The sequence below is a fragment of the Aedes aegypti genome, chromosome 2, assembly GCF_002204515.2.
Source record: "Aedes aegypti strain LVP_AGWG chromosome 2, AaegL5.0 Primary Assembly, whole genome shotgun sequence".
NCBI lineage: Eukaryota > Metazoa > Arthropoda > Insecta > Diptera > Culicidae > Aedes > Aedes aegypti.
Window position 1 is genome coordinate 77,213,843 of NC_035108.1, and position 23,673 is coordinate 77,237,515.

The 23,673-nt window shown below is 36.9% G+C and overlaps 1 protein-coding gene across 6 annotated transcripts in view; it reads left to right on the forward strand.

Annotated features, from left to right (window-relative positions):
* Window positions 1-3,065: 3,065 nt before the first annotated feature.
* LOC5568904 (putative sodium-coupled neutral amino acid transporter 11) overlaps window positions 3,066-23,673 on the forward strand; it is a 151,311-nt gene continuing 130,703 nt past the window's right edge. Inside the window, exons 1-2 of one of the 6 annotated variants that reach the window (XM_021841303.1) lie at window positions 3,066-3,317; window positions 13,266-13,647. In XM_021841303.1, the coding sequence (XP_021696995.1) occupies window positions 13,585-13,647 (63 nt within the window). In that variant the 5' untranslated portion in view covers window positions 3,066-3,317; window positions 13,266-13,584. The remainder of the gene's footprint in view (window positions 3,318-13,265; window positions 13,648-23,673) is intronic. The other 5 variants (XM_021841305.1, XM_021841308.1, XM_021841304.1 and 2 more) reach the window with 5 other exon arrangements.

The following is a 23,673-nucleotide window of genomic DNA, read 5'->3' on the forward strand; positions in this document are numbered from 1 at the left end:
TTCCTAGACAAAAACACCAAGAACATTTATTCCCAAAAACCATCATAGATAGCTGAGTTACAATGTTGACATAGAAAAAAATATCAAATTTTTGTTCGGCTCCGTAAAGCCAAATGCTGTATGAGCCCTCAAGTAAAAGTAATAAAATGTTAGATTTGGTTTCTTCAAATCTTTTTTACAGTGTTAGAGATTTTGAAAGGAACTCAAAGGTTGAGAGTCATGAAAGGAATTCTCATCTTCATTCTGATGGAGGGGATTTTTTTTTATTTCCGTACAGAGTGGGCCGAAGGGTCTCAGATTTTCATGAAACTTTTTCCACAGGCAGGGCTCATCAGTATATGAACAAAAAAAAATTGAGAAAAATTCAGGGTCACTTATTTTCCCGGAAAACTCAGTTGGATTTTTTTTGTTTTCCTCTGACACGAAAAATCATAACTCAAGAACGAAGCATCTTAGAAACAAAGTTTTTTTTTATGAAAATGAAAGCAAATTTTCTCAGGAATAAAAAAAATATTAACTGGAAAAAGTTTTCCACAAAATTTTCCACCGTTGAGAAAATATGTAAAGTTTTAACTTTCGATAGCATTCTCAGTTTGGGGGCCAGTTCAAATTAGGCTTCATTATTCCTATTACTACCTCCAGAGACTCTTCCGGAGATTTTTCTTGGGATTTTATCGAAAGGTTTTAACAGAAAATTCTCCTAGACAATCTCTACCGTAATTTTTACAGCGATTTCTCCAGGGATTTACCTAGCGGTTTTGCCAGAGATTCCTCCAGGCAGAACTTTTATTCGCCGTGAGACATTTTAGACCGGTTCTGTTAGAGAACCAGGAAAACCTTTAGCAATTCCTCCAGATATTCCTTTAGGGGTTCGCCAAGGGATTTATCCAAGGATTCTTGCAAGAAAATATCTTTATTACTCAAGGAAAATCTTTACTGGGATTCTTTTATGAACATCCCCAAGGCTTCCTCCAGGATCTGTTTCAGGAATTCTTTCAGGAATACTCCGAATTTTCTCCTGAGATTTCTCCTGAGATTTCTCCAGGGACTATTCAAGAAATTTCTTCTGGAATTCTTTCAGAGATTCGTATAGATAATTTTCCAAAGACAATTCCAAGAATTCCTCCAGGAAAATCTTAAGAAGGATTCATACTAGGATAATCTCTTCAAAGTATAACCAAGATATTTCTCTAGTGATTTCAACAGAATTTTGTCTAAGCATTCCTCCATGGATACATCTTGAGATTCGTCCAATAATTATGCCAAAGATTTCTCCCAGGATTCCTCCACGGATTCTACCAGGAGTTCCTCCATGCATTCCTTCAGGAATAACTCCAAGTATTCTATTAGAAATTCCTCCAAGTGTTCTAAAAGTCACGAATTCCTCAAGGGATTCCTCAACAATTTCCTTCATGAATTCTCCCAGAGAAACTATCAGAAAAATTGCTACATGACATCTTCGAAGGATTTCATCAGACTCCAAGAAATTTATCCAGAGAATCATTTGGGGCCTTCGAACCATAATCTAACGATTTCTACAAGAATTCCTCTTGAAATTCCTCCCGAAAATCTTCCATGAATTCCTTCAGGTATTTTATTTGAAATTATCCTAACATTTTGTCCAAGGATCACATTAGGAAAATCCAGCTAAATCTCTACATAAATTCCTTTCGGAAAATCTCCCCAGAAATTTCTACTGGGTTTCCATGGATCCCTCACACGAGGGTTTCCATGAATCTCTATTGTGATTCTTCCTGGAATACCTCCAATGATTCTCCAGAGATGTCTCCAGGAGTCCTCCAGCAATTAACCAAGAAAATCCTTAAGAGATTTATACAGAAGTCTCTATCCCTGTCTGAAGAAACACACCTCTGGGGATTTTTAAAGGAAAATCTCCACAGGAGTTCGTGCAGATATTTCTCCAGCTATTTGCATTTTACAAATTTAGACATTTTAACAGTGAAAAATTTGAGAAAGCCTTGAAAATAACTCTGCATAGATCCCTGAATAGATTTTCCTGGATGAATCCTTAAAGAAGTCTCTGGAAGATTTTGCGGAGGAATATTAGGAGAAATGGCTTGAAAAATCTTTGTAGGAATCTCTGGAGGAGTTCTTGAAGTGAAAATTTCAATGCGAGCCATTATTACCTGTTAAGAAGGTGTATTTCAATGTAAATACAACCTAATTACGTTTTTTACGAACACCCCTCTTACAATGTATGCACCCAACCACCCACACCCAAAATTGCAGCGCAGTCGTCGGCTAGTCTATGTAAGTAGGTCCATTGTGGGCTGCAAACTCGAATGTCAAGTTCAAAACTTTGCCAACCGTATCAATTTTCCATCCTTCCAAATTTCCACTCTCTCGCTCTCTGCGCGAGTCTTCTGGAAAATGAAGTTCTCTCCACAGCTAGATACATGCTCTCACCCAGAGCAGCAACAACTGTTTATGTTGACATGCTTTCGCATAGCCTTTTGCGTGAAAATCCTATCAAAACAGAGCAACAGACACATGCCATCAGCCATCAGGTGGCGTCATCGGAGATAGAATAGGTGTATTTCCAGCTCAAAACGCAAATCACGTAGACACTACCTTTCTTCAACACTACATTGCAGCAACCGAGTTAAGGTGAAGATGAATCTATGCCAAATCTCAAATTTTCAAGAACACAAATCTGGAAAACCAAACCTATGTTTAAGCTGAAAACTTAATCGATTGGTCACATGCTGGTGGTGACCAATCGATTAAGTTTTCATCTCAAATGAATGTTCGGTTCTCCAGATTTGTGCTTTTGAAAATTTGAGCTTTGGTTTCGATTCATCTTCACCTTAATCTCATTTTATTGACATTTTAACAAAATTTTGATAGAAAATGTCTTATTAGTTACTGAAAGTATTATCTAAAATGCAAACAGTCAGTCTGAAAAGGCTATTTTATTGACGTTTTGAGCAGGAACTGCCTATAAGAGAAAGTGTCCTCCCAGCTGGTCGGAGAGAACACCCCCACGCTGAGAGCATCCCTTTCTAAGGATAAAGGAAGCCGTTTCAGTCCAGTGAATCCTACGAGTGAAGAAGCATACTGCAGTGAATCTTGGTCGAGTGTGGACGCGTTCGTTCGGGTGTTCTCTTTCGGTCCCAGCACTTATTCCAGAACAGAGCAGATTTTGCACCGGATAACCCGCTTTTCACAGCCCACCGTGATCCGCTTTTTCCCTGGTCGCAGCATCCCGCTGAGAGAAGCACCTACTGGACGTACCTACGAGTGAGGATTAATCGTTCCGCATTAAATCAGTGCGTCCCCCGGGTTGCGTGTGTGTGGTGAGCTTAAGCTGAGTGATTTTTCTTCCGTGTGAAGATCTTTTGGGTGATTTTGTGTCGGTGGTTGGTCGTGCGTGAAATTTTCAATCCACCCTTGTGTGTTTTTCGGGTGCCCTCAGGTGTCGCGTAATGATTATTGCACAACGTTCCGAGATGACAATTTAGCAGAAAAAGCAATTCTGTTCTCTGTTCTTGTTGGTTCAAGACTATGATGTATTCAAAGAAGTAGTTCGTAATTAAGTTTTGAATCTTTGTAAAAAAAAGTTGATTTAGGTTTGAAATGTGCATCAAATTATTTGTTTGAGGAAATTTTTGATTGCTTTCTTCAACAAACATTTAGAAAGTGGTATTACAGTGAATCTTTCATGAGTCGATGTTCCATGACTCGATATCGACTCATGGTACCATACTTGAATCAAATTTTCATGGCTACTACAGGTTTCCAAAGCATTTCTGTTCCATGACTCGATATTACTATTATATTATATTACTCGATTACTTCCCAGGTAACAATTTGATGCTGCTCAAACGCTTTTCCAACTAATTTAAATCAGCCTTTGTTTGAACAAAAGCTGTTCATAGTCTCCACACACTCTTGTTCAGCTTTTAAATATCTAATTCTGGCGATTTTATTCAGCCTTAGGCTCAATTGAAACTTTATGGAAGGCTAAATAAAGGCTTTGCATGCGCTTATCCAACCTCCCTTAAATGACTATTATTCTATTTTTAAACCAGATGTCAACCTTCGAAAGCTTAACAATCGCTTATTCATCCTTTATTCAACAATAAAGCAAAAAAAGTGTAAAAATACTCACAGGATAATGATTTTGGAATTTATCAATGCCACTAACAATTTCAAACACATAGTGGATATATGCGGTGTAATTTAAAGACAAATTTTATTAATTATTAAAAGTTGAGAATTGAACTAAGATCCACCGATTTATAACCATATATAACATTGACATCTGCTGCACATGAGACTGCATGAACATTACTAAAAATAAGATAATAACTTATCGACTTGTCTGAATAAGGGTTACATTAAAGGTTGCTTTGAGGCTGGAGAAGTGACACTATGCAAAAACTCTTAGCTGTATGTGATTATGGTCTTTTTATAACATTTGTGGTGAAAGTGATGGGATATATATTTGCTAAACATGGCATAAACTTTCTTGTAAATGATAAGTTATAAAGAAATTTTAAGTGAAAATCTATGAATTCTAAAGATGCTAGTAACTCATGGAATTGATTAGACATTTTTTTTCTAGTGCCGTTTGAAAGGTCATACATGAGCTTGAGCTTGATTGGCCGCCCGTGGTTGCTACTCCAGTATCGCCAGATCAGCTGCACTTATTCAAGAAACCAACCAGATGACTGCTTGGGATTAACAGACATCGTCAGTGTATAAGTGCGGGTGATCTTCTATTTTTAGGCAACAATGGTGCCTGCCACGTCAGAATGCAGACCAATGAGGGGAAGGGGAAGGAGTTGATGATGCATTCAACTGGCTCCCACGGTAGATCGTATATACCTGAGACGAGACTCGCGATTGCTGTGATTGCTGGGTTTTTTTCTTATTCCACTTTGTGTTTATACCAATTATGCGCAAGCCGTTCAAATCCTCACATGAACCTCTCAGCAAAAAATGATTGAGTTTGCATCACATCGAATCATAAATAGCCGTTGGAGTGAAATTTCATGTCAGCAAACGTAGCAGACATGAGAAATAATTAATCTTCTGCTTAGATTTATCAGCAACTTTGGAAAAAACTGCTCCGCTGACTAAGGTTTTCAATAACAATTTACTTTGAACACAATACTTTTCAGTTTTTCAGCCATAAAAACGGTGAGCTGCATTTGACGTTTCATGAGAGGGGAATCTGGGCTGCATATGACGTTGATATTTTTCCTCTTCGCGAGTCTCTCTCAGGTATATACCACTGCGTCTAGGGCAGATCATGCGGGAAGAGTGAAGGGTGGTATTTTTTGTGTCAGCGAGGCTTGCTGGTTTGGTTAGCAGACTGCCTATGTATCAGACGTAAGGAAAGGCGTGCTATAATGATGAAAGAATGGAAGCGTTGGGAAACGGTTTTTTTCTGTTCGTCTTGGGTTCTAGCAAATGCTATGAACTATGATAGATCAACTGTGATATATTAAGAGTGGTAGATAGAAGCAAGTGAAAGATACAAGTACAAAGTACGAGGAAAGGGACGGGCCTGGGATTTGACCCATGACCTTCTGCTTATAAAGCAAAAGCGGTAGTCATTAAACCACCAACACCGTCATGCCTTTTGAAAGGCCATACACGAGGCAACTTTTCCTGCAAAAAAAAAACTGCTAGAGAGACTAGAATTTTCTTTGTGTATTAGAGTCATTTTTGGCCAGTGTGTGAGAAACTCTAATTCTCATAAATCAAGATTGTTTTTTTTTTCATGCGTGGATCCGTCATGTTATCTTATTTAAAAAGAAATTTATCCAGAAACTTTAAGAAGAATACGCCAAAGAGTTTGTTGAAAGCTTCACGTATTACAAAATAATTCCACCTAGAATTTCTCTGAATTCCTTCCTCTTTCGATTCTTCAACAAATTCTTCTATAATCACTTAAGGGTTATGTCGGGAAATCGTTCGTCAGAGTAGCTCAAATTTTTGCAACGAGTCGTAAGCAAAATCTCTGGGTATTTTTTGGAATGCAACTTTGGAAACTTACCAGAAATTTATTCAAAATAGACGAATTCCAAGTCAAATAGGTCAGTCACAGAGCTCGACCATAATTGATTTGCAGTAAACTTTTCACATGTTTTCGGTTTGGTAGAATAAGTGTATTCCACAGATAAATTGATTATTTTGCCGCAAGAATAACTTTTGAGAATGGCCTATGTGTTTTTGCGTGCAATTTATTTATAAAATTACACAGAGTGGTGTTCGATCCATCGAATCTGTTGCATGCTCCTCTGAGGGCGAGCGACGGAATCCGGATCAATTTTGTCCTATTCGCGTTTTTCGGAAGAAAAAAATAAAAAGCGCGGGTGAAAAAAAAATGAAAAAAAAAATCTACGCGTCAGTAGTTCTTGGTCCGTTGAATCTGTTGCATGCTTCTTTGTGGGTGAGCGACGGAATTCGGATCGTGTCCGGTTCGCATAGTCACCGCACTATCGGTATTGATCATTCGTGTATATGTTCACGTATTCATTTAAAAATATACCTTTATCGTTTACCAAAACGAATCCTTTCCTATATCCAAACTCCCAGTGTTTTCTTGTGGAAGTGCAGAGGACTCCTCGGCTTCCATAAAGCAAGTAACACGTCAACATTTCCCTCTCATTCCCAAATTGATCTGCATTCGGACGCAGCCGGCGCCGGTATTGTTTGTTATAATAATGAGAGCACCAGTACTTACACATTGAAGATGCTACTGATCCTGAGTATCATCTGTTGGTTCCCTGTGTAAGTACAGCTGTTCTTGCAATAACGGAGTGACAACTGCGGGCGGTCAATCATGCTCATGCAATTTATTTGAAAAATTACACACAAACCCCATTTTCATTATTTTGAAATTTTTACCATAGAATCATGATAGGAAACAGAGCTTCGGGACGAAGTTTCATTATTGAGACATTTACCTTAAAAAGTTTTTCTAAGAAAAACTTTTGGTTGATTTTAAAAATTTTGTATTGTTGTCAAAATAGATTCGTTCTGATGATAAAATAAAATTTTGAAATCATTCAAAACCATAATGATTATAATCATAATCACACCATAATCGCCTCTTCGGAAGCACTCATTTTCGAATTATTTCAAGTTTAATGCAAAAATGTAATCATTAATCAATAAAATAGGCCATTTTATTTGGTATTCGCGATTCTCCATCAAGAACAATAAGTTTTTAAGAGTATAGGCCATATTTCCCTCTACTCACTTATTTTACTTGATGTAGAACTTTGCCTAACTTATAAAAGTGGCCAATTTAATAATAGATATTTGTATTAAACTTGAATTATCTCGCAAGTTGCTACTTCTAGAAAAACGATCGTGTTAACTATTATGGTTGACGGGGGGTCTGTAGCCTTGAGGTTACGCTTTCGCTTCATAAGCGGAAGGTTCGATTCCTAGCCCTCCACAAACAACCCGTCCAGACACCAGAACCGTGCTTTGGGGAGCACATCCATCTTCCGTCAGTATCTAGATGGTGACTGAGACAAACTGACCCTCGTCGCAGGCAGCTAGCCTCACTAACAGCAGAGCACTCTTTTACCTGCACGGTGTGAGAGCAAAAGAGTAGGAGAGAGTGAAAGTAGACGTAAATATAGATACGTTGAAAAAAGATCTGTATCGGCAAAGAAGCTACAGAGCAACTGATTCCGGCACATTAGTGGCCACAAGCACAGAGTGCCTTAAAAAAACAATTATGGTTTAGAATAATATTAAGATGCTTTTTCTATCATTAAAACGTATTTCTCTTGACAACAAAAATACGTAAATTTTAAAATCAACAAAAAGTTGTTCTTAAATAATTTTTTTTATTAAAAATTTCTTCATTATGAAACTTGTTTTCAAACATCACTAAGATCCTACGGTGAAAATATAAAAATATTAAAAATGTGTAATTTAAATTCAAGGCTTTATTTTTGAAACTTCCATTATAATTTTTTTTTTCAGTGTGTATTTTTTTCTTGTAACTCAAAAGGCTTACTAAAACTTCTGTATAAAATATTTTTCTCTAAAATCAACAGTTTTGGAACTATGTAGATTTTTCCAAATAAATAGCATATTAAACTCATAGGCCATTTTCAAATACCGTGCACCCCCACTAATTTGAACGGTACCTCATGCAAACCATCGGGGTTCATTTTTAATTTGAACATCTAGTCACCCTAGAAACGTGCTTCTGGTACCTCTTTCACTGTTTTGTTTTGATTCTGCGTTCCGTTCCACAGCGTTCCATTTCACTTTACTCCGTTCCAAGAGCTAAATGACGTTTGAACCATTTTTAATCTGAACAATGTGCAAATTAGCGGGGTACAGATTAAAAAGTGTTCAGATTAAATGTGGTCAAACCAACGGGGGTACCCGGTATTATTCGTGAGTCAAAATGATCGATTCATCTACGGAAACATTCATTCTACCATACTTAAAATATGTGTGAAATTTTATCCAAATCGAAAATTATCGATCACGATTTCGAATTTTTTCGACTCATTCTGGATGGAATTCGTCAATACAAAGAATTGGTTCATTATTTTTCCCAAGGTTCTAGCAAAGAACTTATCGAGAAATTTATAAGGATTTTTCCAAGTATTCATCTACGATGACACTTTCTCGAATTCTTCTGGATATTTTTTGAGAAATGGCCCATTCTGGTTATTTCTCATGCATTCATTCATTTACTACCGGAATTCTTGCTCCTGTATCTTGTAAAATTCGTTCATTTCTTAAGAAATCTTAAGCTGTTCCTTGAGAAGTTGCTCCTATCTTGTGATCAATGAATAACATTATACACTTTTTTTCTGACATTTCTCTGGAAAACATTCATGAAATGCAACCTGAGACTGATATAAAATATTCTTTAAACTCTTAAAGAGAATTGTACAGATATTTCGCTAATTTTCTTTCGGGAATTCCACAGAACTTGAAACAAAACCAATTCTTTTGGACCAGAAACAGAAGATTGAAACAACAAATCTAAGTATTGCTACAGGAACTTTTAAGTTTTTGATCAGGAATTTCTTTAGTAAGTAGGAAGCATTCCACAAGAAATTGCTAAAGGGATTCTAAAAAGTAATTTGCTTCAAATAGTTTTTGAGCATTTCTCGCGTTACTTTTCAAAAGGACCTATCTATTATTCCGAAACATACTCCAGATTATTCCGAGAATAACTCAAGGTATTTCATAAAAATTTCCAATGGCGATTTCTGCAAAAAAATGCTTCAGGCATTCAAGTGCCTATGGAAAATAATTCAAGAAATTAATGAGAAAATACCTGAAGTGATGCCATTTGTTATCACACAGGAATCACTTCTAAAACGTTTCGCATTCATTTGTCCAGGACTAAATTCCGTGGAAAATAACTAAAAGGAGAAAAAAATACTAAACTTTCTCAACAAATTGCTTGTTGGATTCCACAAGTTTCTCAGAAGATATTAGAGAAAAAAAATCTGAAATATTTTTAGAAACAATTGATTGCCACTGTTTTGGTGAAGTTGCTAAAGTGAAAAAGTCTATATTATTCTTTTTACCAATTTTGTAAAATGAAGGTTATTCTAAGATTCTTATTTTAAAAGAATCTTCTAAGGAACTTATGTACGAAATAGTTAAAATTATTTGTTTAGGGCTATCTGTCAAATAACTTTTGACGATATTAAGAATCGTTTTTCAGGCGGGAATATTTGCTTTTATATGTGGAGTGCAATCAGCACTTCAACAGCGCGTAATGGGTAAAGTCATATACTGCCCATAAACGCATGTCAGTTCCATGTTTGTTTCCTATTCACATGGGACAATTATGCGTTTATGGGCAGTATACTTCTGTTCAGATAGTCAGGCTGTTATTAAAGCTTTTGCTTCGGCCGACTCAAGGTCGGGTACCTGACTATTTTTCCATCACTAAAAACGACTTGGCTGATGAGCTGATGAAGTGTGTGATAGTTGTGATTCTGATTATGAAACTTCGTACCACCTGATATGTAACTATCCGGTTTTTGCGCAAATGCGATTTCAATGACTAGTTTACCACTTATTAAGTGAAACTGATTTCAAAAGTCTGGTTTTCAGGACATTTTGTTATTCTTAACCCGCTGTGGTAATGAGCTATAGGCTCTCCTTACGCTCATACATTTTGCAGTGTCCTATTTTGGGCGCTGTTTGAACTCATTCTGGTATGGAGCTACATGCTCTCATTTTGCTTACGCGGTTTTTCCTCTTCAAGGGACCTCCAGGCTCAAATATGGGGATGGTACAGTCACCCCACAGTTATGGATAGCACACAGATATGGATCAGAGTTGGACTAAAACGGGAATATCTCATCAACTACAGGTGCAATTTAGCAGAACACATTTTACCTACGTGAACCATAAATCTGTACAGCAACGTAATTAATCATAATATGCTTAAGTATATTTTTTACGTCCGTAGGAAATAAAATGTCAACCGTATTCCCAGAAGCGTTGATTCATAACTGTGGGGCACTGAACACCATACCACAGTTATGAATCAAAGATAAGACGATTCCGAAAGAAACGCCGAAACGAATGCTTTCACTAACACTTCATTCGTTTACCTCGCAGATAAATTGCTGTTATAGTGTTTTGATCCATAATATGAGTCGATTTGATCCATAATAAGGATCCTCCTCTCCCACTGATCCACATCTGTGGGGTTGACATCGTTTGGAATTTCTATTGGAATCGACCCTTTTTGGTAAATAACCGAGAATTGTGAGCTGTAATCTCGAAAACGACTATATTCTGCAGGGTCAGGAAGGTAATTTTAATTTGTACAGCGTCACCATGTTTTTCAATCATATTTTGTTCTGAAAAATGAGCCTTAGTTGATCCATAACTGGTAGTAAATGTGCCTCTGGAGCTGGCCTTCTGATACTTGATACCAACGATATAAGCGAATGAAATATTTTCCCACTTGCGCCATCTTGTTTTCCGAACGTTTGACGTTCGATTTGGGCTATGGATCAAATTTGTCGAACACACCAACTTTTTATTTCATCACTAGCCAAGCGAAAGCAGAAATATTCGTGAGCCGAAAATTTGTTTTATATACCTATTGCTTTTATATGCGACTTTGGTTGGAATATGTGTACTACCTGGGTAGTGAATTCTGAATTGGTCGGCGTTAAGTCAGAGTGGACCAAGTGACATTTTGAATATTTTGAGAAAAATGGGCTTAAAGTCTAACACTTTGTAATTTTTTAACTCGTTAAAATTTTGGCTCAGTATGTCAACACATCTTTGCGTTACTTTTAAACCATAAAATGTGAAGTGATAATCATGAAAAAACATAGTACAAACCTCTTATAGAACGATTTTTTGATAGACTATGTGCACTTGGTCCACTCTGACTGAACTAAAGACCAACGTTCAGTAATTTGGTTTACTCTGACTGAACAATTTCTACGAAAATAACAATCATTTAATGCTTGCATGGTCAACCCGGGTGCATATCTCTAAGATAAACAGATTATCAACATCCTTCGACATCAGTATCGTAAATTCCTCAATAACTTCAATCCCAAAATCAGTGGCACAACGATAGATTGGAAATTAAAATTTTGCAGGGTTAGGGCATTGAAGACCAGCAATATTCAAATATGCGTTTAGTCAGAGTGGACCAAGTGAAAATCTTGAGTGCCGGACAAAATATACTGGTCCAATGAGCGGGTTCTAGAACATTCCATTCAGACACCATAGAACTACCAACAGCTTCTATTGGTCTCTGAAATCGGCTCAAAAAACGCAATAATCAAGCAGTTTATTGCTTTTTGACTCTTGGTCCGCTCTGTCTGCACAGAAAGTGTTGCAATTTCTGACCACCCATCCAAATGTGGTAAATGGTCAAAAATCAGAATCAAATGCATCGAAATAAGTAATATTTATGAATTGTTAGATGACAAGATGGATAATTCGATGTGAAAAAATCTGACAAATCACTTGAAAGGTCTTTCATTTCGTCGCATTCATCAGCGCGCTGATTCTTTTCGCTGTTATAGTAATAAGCACTCTGACTGCATACTTCTATGGATTTTTATTGATCATCCAAAGTAAATTTCTTACATATCTCTCGCTGTTTACAACATTCAACAAATCTGATCAAAGTGATATGGAGGTAAGGTAATTTTGCATCTAATGAAAGAATAATCCAAATTTCCCAAGCTTTGGAACTTGGTCCACTCTGACTTAACGCAGAGCAATTCAAACAAGTGGAATTCAGCAGTTTTATGATCAATTGTACAGAAGACAGTTCTCTCCTAAACTTTTTTATTACCACGATATTGATACTACAAGTACTGTCATATTAATCAGTGATGCATATTGAACTGAACGCGAGCCAAAAGTGAACTGAACGCGTTCTAATTTTGCTCGAGAACCTAGCAAGCATTGAACTCTCGTGCAAGATTCTGCACCTGCTCAAGAACGGCCCGTTCACTTCAAAATGCACAACGAAGCTGAAAACCATAAAAAACTACATCAGAACATATTGCGTTCATGACATTACAAATATATTGAACCATTTAAGTTTCCTGGCATGTTTGCTAAACTTCCGCATTCAAATATGTCGTGTATCTGCCATGGAGACAGTTTGCATTTCACGTTCAGTTTGTAGCTCGCACGGGTTCAAATTTTTGAACTGCTCATTGTTCAAGCCTACTTGATCCCTCGTTCAAAGGTTTGAACTGGAACGCAAACTGAACGCGTTCAAATGCAACACTGATATTAATAGGACGCTAAGCAATCGGGGCTTATGTCCTATTTTTAGGACGCTGGGCGGTTAAACTTTCAAAATCGATTTCAAATGAAGAGTTGTCAAAAGTGTCTTTAGTGAAGTTATTCGTACTAATGTTTTGTAAGAGTTTACTGGATAGCTATCAAAAACTACAACAAAAAAAGTTTGATTCAAAATTTGGACCTGAAGACTGGTTTGCTACTGACAAGAAAATGAATCGCCTATCTCGATGCGTGGAAAATTTCTTCCGAGAAATGGTACAGAAAATTACATTTTTTTGATCGCAGTATGGAGTTGAGAAGAAATGTCATTTCAAATGGGTCTCTCTTTAGGAAATTTCTTGACCCATTCAGTCAAGAAATTTCTTTACTTTTCTTGAGCCAAACAGCATACTTAGCCTAAACAACGAAAAACTGCTCTGAGAAAATCATACCTAAATCAACAAAACAGAGAAAAATTGAAAAATGCTAAATTATCGATTCGGACCATGTAGAATGTGCTCATCCTCGGATCACAGCGCCGTTGAAAATTACACCCGAAAATCTAATTCGGAGCAGTTCGATCTGTGAACGCGAAGGTTCAGATAATTAAGAGTTAACGGCTGCCGGACAACTTTCGGGGTCCTCAGGGCAACATCATTAGTAACCTAGCAGCGTTGATTGGCCAGGCGGGAGTGTGAAAATTGTCCCCTGGAGGGGAGGACAGCAGCAATAAGTGTGACAGCGAACCCTTGGGAAATTAATCATCGCACAACAAAACCGTCGCTGGACAGTGTCAAACGGATCGCCGGAAAAGCCCCAGAAAAACCGACGATGGATAGCACCGGGAATAAGAAGAACACCGTGTCGGAGTTCAGCTACATGTTGCAGAGACAAGTAAGTGGATTTCGGAAGGGGACGAAAGTTTAGCTTTTCTTTTCGGTTGGGGTGCTTTGTTTCGATGGCGAAGATTAAGCGGTTCGCAAGAAGTGGATTTCCATGGAAATACCAGCATCTGGAGTCGAGAGAAAGCGTGACTTAGATTAGGATCGTGGGATTGTAAATGTTAATTAGCTTTTGGAATGTGGGAGGTGTGTTTTTTGGAGGTGGTTAAGATAATCAAAGTTTTAATATGATTAATCAAAACTCTTTCTTTCGGCTGGTTGAGATTTATTCGTATAGAAATATATACGAATTCGTAAACTGTTCAGTAAAAATTGCCTTTGAATTCATACCTTAGATTTTCTAAAACCTTGTTTCACCATGATGAATCCGAACATCATGTCTAATATATATTCTCATACAAATTATCGCTCAGTATTCTATCTAACATCGTTGTGGTTTATATGTATTAGGAGCTGTTATAATACTGATCATCTATAGAGAATTTTTGAAAATGAAATAGATTAAGGGCAATGACGAACTACAGTAAGGTACAGTGGGGTAAGTGGATCATTTGTCCATATTAAGCATAAATACTTGAAAATGTTGAATGTTTTCGCACCATTGTTTCGTTTTAGGTTATATTCTTACGTCCACACTAATACTACTGCAAAACTGGTAAAACACGTTCACCAACACAAGCAAGCTTGTAAGCTGCAAAAATCAATTAATTTCAAAATTGTTTTCTATCAATCAAAAATCCATTGTATCTCTGTCTAAAATCGAAAACTATTAGTTTTTTCAACGCATGGTGAGTATTTCAGTTCTAATTGAGTGAATCACAATGAAAAATGTGTGATTTTTATAAATAAATACAGATAAAATGAACATGGTACACTTTCCCCTACTTTTAAATGGGATGGGGTAAGTGGATCAAGCATTGTTATAGCATATTAGCAGACTAATTATGCGAATTTGAATAAGTTTGAATATGCTGAAATGTTGTTTTCCTTTAATTTTTTTCATTTCTAGCTTAAATTTGTCAAAGTTCCATAGAAAATTTGACTTAATCCACCTAAAAGTATTTTCAATCTCTCTGGTATAAAAAAATATAAAATAATGAATATTTCAAAATTTAAACATAACTTTTCGTGGTTTATCTAAGCTTAATTGCGATAGTGCAAAATAAACAAATTTACCAATTGAAAGCATATCATCATACCTTATTTAACGATATAAATTGTTCTAGACGGATGGTACAATTATATTCACGAATAGAATAAAAAGATTTCAGTTTGTTAAACAAAAAAAATGTAACTATTATTTTTAAACTACGAGTATTTTTCGAAAACATCATTAGGAATAATCCTACAATATGTCTACAATACTTATGACAATAAAATAGATGATTTTTCTCCAAATTATTCAAGTTACAATATTTTTTTTTAGTGTGAATAAGTGTACATATATTTTTTATAATATTTTGATAAAATAAAGATACTTTTCAATTTAAAAAGTATCAAAATATAATATAACTTGCACTAATAACATGTACGAGAGTAATGTCATTCTTACTATACATAATTACACCACATTTGTTTTGAGAACCGTTTTATTTTTATTGGTGATCCACTTACCCCACCATGGTGGGGTAAGTCGATCCTTTGGCGCAAATTTTTAAGTCCCTCATACTCAATACATAACAATCAGACAAATCGAAATACATGTAGATTTGAAGTATATTAGTCCATCATTTGTTATCCACAGAAAAAAGATTGAATTACATTATTTACGATAGCCGTACATAACAATGAAGAGACTATTGATTTTTCTGTATCCACTTACCCCACGGTACCTTAATTAATCAAGACAAAGATAACATTAAAAACAATGCATTTATACACTTCAAGTTGATTACGTTGACTAATCATTAATCAACTAAAACTTTGATTTTGCCCAAATTTCAAGCACCCACATTGTTGCGGAGAGTATGTTATAGCTTCCTAATATTGTTTTTAATTTTCGTAAAAAAACTAAATTGAAATGAATTTAAATAACAGGAAGGGGTGGTACAAGTTTGATTCTTTGATATATCGGCGTCTAAGCAAGCATAGAGAAAAATGTTCCTTTGACAATTATTAGGCATTTAGAGCAGTAGCGGTAAACGCGCCCGTGATTCAGCCAGGTCAAGCTGAGGGTCAAGGGATTGAATTCCACCGGTCGTAGATCTATACGGGTTGGATATTTTCTCGACTTCCCAGAGCCCTTCTGCCACACAATATACAAATGCAAAAAAATGATCAATCAGCAAATAAAGCTATCAGCAAATAACTGTGGAAGTGCCCTGAAATGATTAATTATTTTATTTGACATTTGTTCCAATGTTTCAACATTGGATATGCTATGTAACTCATTGGTTCTATACTAGGGAGGAAGCTTCAGAATCATTTTCAAAATTTTATTCCTTCCTGGTATTACAACAGCTAGTCCATATTGGTACAGCATACAACATGGCTGGCCTGAAAAATTTGTTTGAATATCAAAAGCTTGTTCTTAAGACAAAGGTTTGATTTTCTTTTAATGAGGGGATAGAGACATTTTACATATTTATTACATTTGGCTTGAATGCCCTCAATGTGATTTTTGAAAGTAAAATTCTTATCTAGCATGAGCCCTAGATACTTAACTTCAGCTAACCAATTTATTGGAACCCCTCTCATCGTGACAACATGTCTACTTGAATTGAAACCTTCAAAGAGCTTTTGGTTTATGTGGGAATATTATGAGTTGAGTTTTGGAAGCATTAGGAGAAATCTTCCATTTTTGCAGGTGTGAAGAAAACATATCCAAACTTTTTTGCAATCGACTACAGATGACACGCAGGCTTCGTCCTTTGGTGGAGAGGCCTGTGTCATCCGTAAACAAGGATTTTTGACATCCCTGAGGTAACTGCTGCCTTGAGGAACACCAGCTCTTACAGGAAGTCTTTCAGACCTGGGGTTCTGATAATTAACCTGAAGTGTACGATTTGACAGATAACTTTGAATTATTCTAACAATGTATGTTGGAAAATTAAAGTTTTTTTTTACATTACGATCAAACACTGTCGAATGCTTTTTCTATGTCTAGAAGAGCTAGAATAGCCTTCAGATTTGTTGGAACGGATCAAATTTGTTACACGTAAAAGTTGATGAGTGGTCGAATGTCCATGGCGGAATCCGAACTGTTCATTGGCAAAAACTGAATTTTCGTTGAAAAAGTTTACTGATGGAGGAAAGCAAACTGGTTGGACGATAGCTAGAAGCTTCTGCTGGATTTTTGCCTGGTTTTAAAATTGGAACAACCTTAGCATTTTTCCACTTGTCAGGAAAATATGCTAATTGAAAACATTCGTTAAATATGTCAACTAAAAATGATAAGCTACTTTCTGGAAGTTCCTTGATGAGGATGTAGAAAATTCCATCATCGCCAGGAGCTTTCATATTTTTGAATTTTTTAATAATAGTTTTCACTTCTTCCAAATCAGTCTCCCAGGCATTTTCGAAAACGTTCTCTTGATTGAGAATATTTTCGAAGTCCTGAGTAACTTGATTTTCAATTGGGCTATTAAGTCCTAAATTAAAATTGTGCGCACTTTCAAACTGCATAGCAAGTTTTTGAGCTTTTTCGCAATTAGTTAGTAATAATTTGTATTCCTCTTTCAATGCCGGTATTGGCTTCTGTAGTTTTTCCAAAATTTTAGATAATTTTCAAAAGAGGCTTAGAGCCAGGGTCCAATTGAGAAATCTTATTTTCAAAATTTTTGTTTCTTAATTGTGCAAAACGTTTTTTAATTTCTTTCTGCAAATCCTGCCATATAATGTTCATAGTAGGATCGCGAGTGCGTCGAAATTGCCTTCTCCTCACTTTTTAAGGCCGATCAAGAGTTTAAAATCATCGTCTTTAATCACGGATTCAAATTTTACTTCACATTTTGGAATTGCAATGCTTCTGGCTTCAATAATGGAATTTGTTAAATTTCCAAGAGCATTGTCAATATCAGTTTTGTTTGTAAAGGAATATTAACATTAAAATTAGAGTCAATAAATGTTTCATATATAATCCAGTCGGCTCAAAAATAATTGAAAGTGGAGCTGATAGGATTGAGAATTGCTTCATGGGATATTTGAAATGTAACAGGGATATGATCAGAATCCAAATCAGCATGAGTAACTAGTTGGCTACAAAGATGACAAGAGTCGGTTAAGACCAAGTCAATCGTAGATGGATTTGTAGAAAAAACATGTAGGGCTATCAGGGTATTGAATTGAGAAATATCCTGAAGAGCACTCATCAAATAAAATTCTTCCGTTGGAATTACTTTAAGATTTATTCCATGACCGATGTTTGGCATTAAAATCACCAATGACAAAATATTTTGACTTATTGCGAGTCAATTTCCGCAAGTCAGTTTGGAGCAAATTAACTTGCTGTCCAGAGCATTGAAAAGGCAAATAGGCAGCTATGAAAGTATATTTACCAATCTGTGTTTCAACAGAAACACCCAAAGTTTCAAAAACTTTAATTTCAAATGACGAAAACAGTTGATACGCCTATGAATGATCATTGCAACTCCCCCACATGCCCCATCAAGTGGATCGTTACGATAAACAAAAAAGTTAGGATCTCTTTTGAGTTTAGAACCAGGTTTCAAATACGTTTCAGAAATAACTGCTATATGCACGTTATTAGCTGTAAGAAAATTAAACAGCTCGTCCTCTTTACCATTCAGAGAACGAGCATTCCAATTTAAAATATTAAAATTATTGTTTGGATCTATTAGAAAAACGTAATCCAATAACAATTTGATTAGTAAATTTTACACCTACTTGGACTGCTTCAGTCATAGTGGTGGCTTTGAACATTGAATCAATCATTAGATTCAATTGTTCAGTTAGAAAATTCGGTAGACGAAGAGGCGGATTAGCGTTTACCTGTGGCGGTAGGGTTTTTTCCATTTGATTTGAAACAAGTAGAATGGGTACTGTAGTAGATAATCGTTATAAAACATGCTGATCAATTTTAGCCTGTTTCACTTTGGAAATGCAAATAAACCGCCCAATATGATTCAGCACATCTAGCAGATATTTGAGGATGTGATTATATTCGGGTGGAGTGGGATATTTCGGCATTACGAATGAAAAGCGAGAGAATAGGCGCGAAATTATCTAGGATTTCAGCTTCGGATAATCGGCAACGTCGAAATGTCTCTGTATCGGAATAAAACGAACGACGCATGGGATATGAAGAAATAGAACCATAGAATGCGACTCGTGTAGGACGTCGGAGAGACATTCTTTAAGGAGATTGTAAAACGAAGCCAAACTTTGAATTTTCAAGTGCACAAGACTGGAAAATCTGACAACTGTTCGCGTTGAAAATAAATCAAATTGCTTGCTTGCTGGTGGTGGACAATGGGATAAATATTCAACGCGGAGCGCTGTTTGGTTATCAAGACTTGTGCTCTTGAAAATTTGAGGTGTGGCTTCGTTCTATAATCCCCTTTAGCAAAGCGGAGAGTTCTAAGCGGTTTGCTTTGAAAAAAAAAAAACGAGTCTAGAAACCGACAGCAAGCTATACCGCTGCTCAGTACTGAGCAGCGTGAGAGATTCAACGACGCCACGTCATCGTCGTCCTTTACCTCGGCTCGTAGCGCGCTTACTCAGTACCGCGTCGGTTACTCAGTACCGATCTTTGGGAGAGGTTCGAAATCATCACGAAGACACGGGAAGATTATTCTGTTGGCATATGTTGGCGCGATCGGACGTACATATTTGAATCCGATTGACGTAAAAAGTAAGGTGCATAAACGAAGGTAGAATCAGGTGAATTTTTGTTTTCGGTGGATTTAAAAAAAAAAACAATAATAAGATTTCGTTACGACAGGTACTCATAGTACGAATAGGTGAGGAGCTCAAATTACCTGCTACGATATTGGCGCAGCTATTCAGCATGACCAAGCTGAGGGTCGTGGGTTCGAATCCCACCGGTCGAGGATCTTTTCGTAAAGGAAATTTTCTCGACTTCCCAGGGCATAGAGTATCTTCGTACCTGCCACACGATATACACATGCAAAAATGGTCAATTGGCACAGAAAGCTCTCAGTTAATAACTGTGGAAGTGCTCATAAGAACACTAAGCTGAGAAGCAGGCTCTGTCCCAGTTGGGACGTAACGCCAGAAAGAAGAAGAAGATATTGGCAAAAGATTTTCCGTGGGTAGATACATTCGAAACTGAAAGATTCGAACGGCTACCCGACAGATTAAAATTAGTTTGTGAATGAGCATGATTATGATCTTCCTGATGGGTATGATTCCTAATCAAGCGATCGTTAACTGAAAAGTGAGTATTGTTCGATACTATACCAGGGAAATTCCGGAAACGATCGTTATCGTAACGGATATTATCTTTCATCTGCCTGGCACGAGCCTCAATGACTCTTTTGCGTGAAGGACAATCCCAAAAATTTGACTTATGATTGGCCCCGCAATTAGAGCATATAAACTTGGTGGTATCTTCCTTCACTTGACAGACGTCCTTAGCGTGAGAAGAACCTCCGCAAATCATGCATTCAGCATCCATGCGACAATTTTTTGTACCGTGACCCCACTTTTGGCACCGACGGCACTGAGTGGGGTCTAGTAATTTTCTCCAGGTTTCTGGAAATGTTCCCATGTCACACAGACATCGAACATAAGTTTTGCGTTCTTCTAAAGCTTTAATATTATTTAGTTCTATTTTGTTAAAGTGAACTAAATGATATTTTTGAGAAAGCCCTTTCCGAACAATGCCAGATTGGGTTCTCTTTTTAATAATGATTATTTGGACTGGGGAAAATCCAAGTAAATCATTTATTCCATTTTTGATCATTTCAGGTGACTTATAGTCACTTGAGAGACCTTTCAAGACAACTTTGAACAAACGTTCAGTTTTGTCGTCATAAGTAAAAAATTGTGCTTCTTCTCTTCAAGATGTTTGAGAAGAAGTTCGCGATCTTTAAGAGTTTCCGGCAAAACGCGACAGTCTCCTTTCTTTGCGATTTGGAAGGAAACCTTGATTCCCCTAATGGAGTTCACGATCTCTTGCCTAAATCCCCCAAATTCGGAACAATTGACCACGATAGGCGGCACTCTTTGCTTCCTCACTTGAATCAAAGAGCCTGGGCTAGAGGCTGCTTCGATTTGGTGTTCGGAAAATTTGTCTAGAACATCGAACTGATTGCTCATTTCGATACAATTATTCATTTCACCCTTGGAAGAAACTTCGCATTCCGGGGAAGCGTCTTTTCTTCCATTCTTGCCACGTGTAGTGACAGTTTTAAAACCCACTTTTTTGGAAGGAAGTAGTGAATTCAGAGATTCACCCTTCCTTTTGTTTGTTGTTGATACCATGTTTAGTTAATAAACGAAAGAAGACGTGACCTTCGAGAAGTTTTTTTTCCAAGACGGTGTCCAAGAAGGATTACCACCGCTAGCTTTCGCCAACGGGTCCAACGAAAAACCGAAAGCACGGGTCCAAACAAGGATCGTAAAGGATTCAATAGTAGACAAATAGTACTGAAAAGTACCGTTTTTAATTTTAGCACTTAAAAGTACTGTTTTTGTAGCACTGAAAAGTACTGTTTTATTGCTTTAGGTAGTTTTAAAGAAAACTTTCAAGAGCAGAGAGAATTCGTGTACGCACAGCACGAAGGTACGATGCGCACTGATGCATTTGACGTTTCGTGACAGCCGAATCTGGGCTGCATATGACGTTGATATTTTTCCTCTTCGCGAGTTTCTCTCAGGTTGCTAGGCGTCCTTTGATTATTTTGCTTTATGGCATTTGGAGGACGTTAATTCAACATTCGCATCTCAAATGCAAGCAACAGTACTCAAGAAATTTCCTGGATCCTACTTTTTTTTTCAAATAAACAATACGTTTCATTGTAAAACATTATCACTGTCTTGATTTAGTAAAACTTTATTAGGTTTTCAACCAGGTTATTTTCTTTGGCTTCAACAAACCCTTTTTAAAAAAAAGTTAGAGCCAGCAATATTGCCACCGTAAGCGTTAAGGGTTGTTTTCCCCTTTTCTTACCTTCTTCCTATCGCTGATGATAGGGAAATTCCTCTGGGTCATCTCATAAACTTGACTTTTTAGATAGTCACTATCTGACGGCCAAATAATAAAGGTTGGGAAAAGCGATATGGGAATCAGATTGTTATTTACACCAAAGTATGTTCACATTGGGGAAGATTTTAATTTTCTAATTCGACAGTCAAAGCAAATATGTTGGTGGTCACCCCGAAAAAGGCTGACCATCCATGGTGTCATCAATTAACAGATTTGTGCCTTACGGTATCCACGGAAAAGGCTAACAGAAGGATTCATTTTTAATTTTCCAATGGATGCGCATTGGTGTCACACCCAGTTCAGTGTATACCATATGCATATCTTGTACTTTTATTACAGTCCAAGAGAAGGTGGCAGCATGACGTCATTTAATCGGATTTGATATACTGTTGCCGTGGATAGTCATCACATGATTTATAATCTTTTTTTCCGACGAAGGGATCCTGCCTCGGAATCCAGATGGGACCAGCACCGCAGACACTCCAGGTTGGTTTGCCTTGCGAATGGGAAGAAAAAAAACGAAATCACTTGGAAGGAGAAGGATTTCTATCCAGCTTTGATGTGGGTGTGGACCTAACACCCAAAATAACCACCTTCAGTCGAGAATGAGAAAACCCTGGTTCGAATTCCGGAACGGGGGAATAAAAAGGCAAGGTACATTCAATATTCATTCGGTAGCTACTGTTTGCTTCCGAGTTTGAAGTGGCTTTTGTTGGTTGATTCGAGTCATTCGCCAGATTCCTCGAAATGGCTCCTTGCCTTCTGTTTTTCTCCTTTTTTACAAGCTTTGAATAATGCAGCCATTTGTATGCAAAATAAAATGTCAAATAATCTACAATTGAAGATGGTTAAATGGCTATCGTGACACGTGTGCGAACATCGCAATTTGTGTTCCATTTGTTGGGAAATAGGGTCAACAGAATGTGTTTCTTGTTCGCAATTGATAATGTGGTAATTTCACAGAAAATATGTGGAAGTAAAATAGAATGGTGCATTTACTGCCGTTTGTATCCTTTGACAGATACGCATTTTCCGACCTCAACTGTAGACTCGAGTCGAGTCTAGTACGCGTCACTGAAGACGGCCTTACAGTTGAGGTCGGAATATGCGTATCTGTCAAAGGATACAAACTCTAGAGGAATTGAATGGTATAGTACTATATTCGGTTTTTCACTAAACAGCTCGAAGATTTATTATCCAGATTTTTGTTGGTGACTTTTAACATCTGAAAAGAATACATAAAAAAAAAATAAAATGTGTACATAAAAATTTCAAATATTTTCTGTGATATTTCAAATATTTTCTGTGATATTAACAAATTTTGTTAAAGTAATGCATTTATAACTTTGTTCTCATTTCACAACCAACACTCGTCCACTCTTCAATCATACAAGAATAGGGATTCATAGAAAATATGTTCGTGCATTTTTCGCAAAAGCTCTTTGATCTTCCTTATGCCTAGAATTCATGTGAAAATTTAATTTCGTCCAAAGCGTAAAAATAGCGCCCTGCGTCATCTTGTTTGGCAACACATATGAAGCAATGGCTTGACTTTCTGTACGAAAGCACGTACCCGACCGAGCCCCCGCTACAACCAGAGTATGAAAATGGCTTACATTTGCCTTCTGTCTGCCTGTCAAACACATTCAACGGGTCCAACTGTGATCAACATCTCCCAATCAAACACCAACCGAGTCGAAGCCGAAGATGATGTTGGCGATGATGTGATGCGGGCAATGAAAGTTTGATGTGTGGTGGGATCATGGTGAGGTTGGCAAAAAAATAGTACTCGCACAGGAGTGTTTTGGGTAAATCATGGCTAAATTAATTATTATCCTCATTGATCTTCTAATGTTTTGAAATTGATTAAAAAACGGCTATACTTTA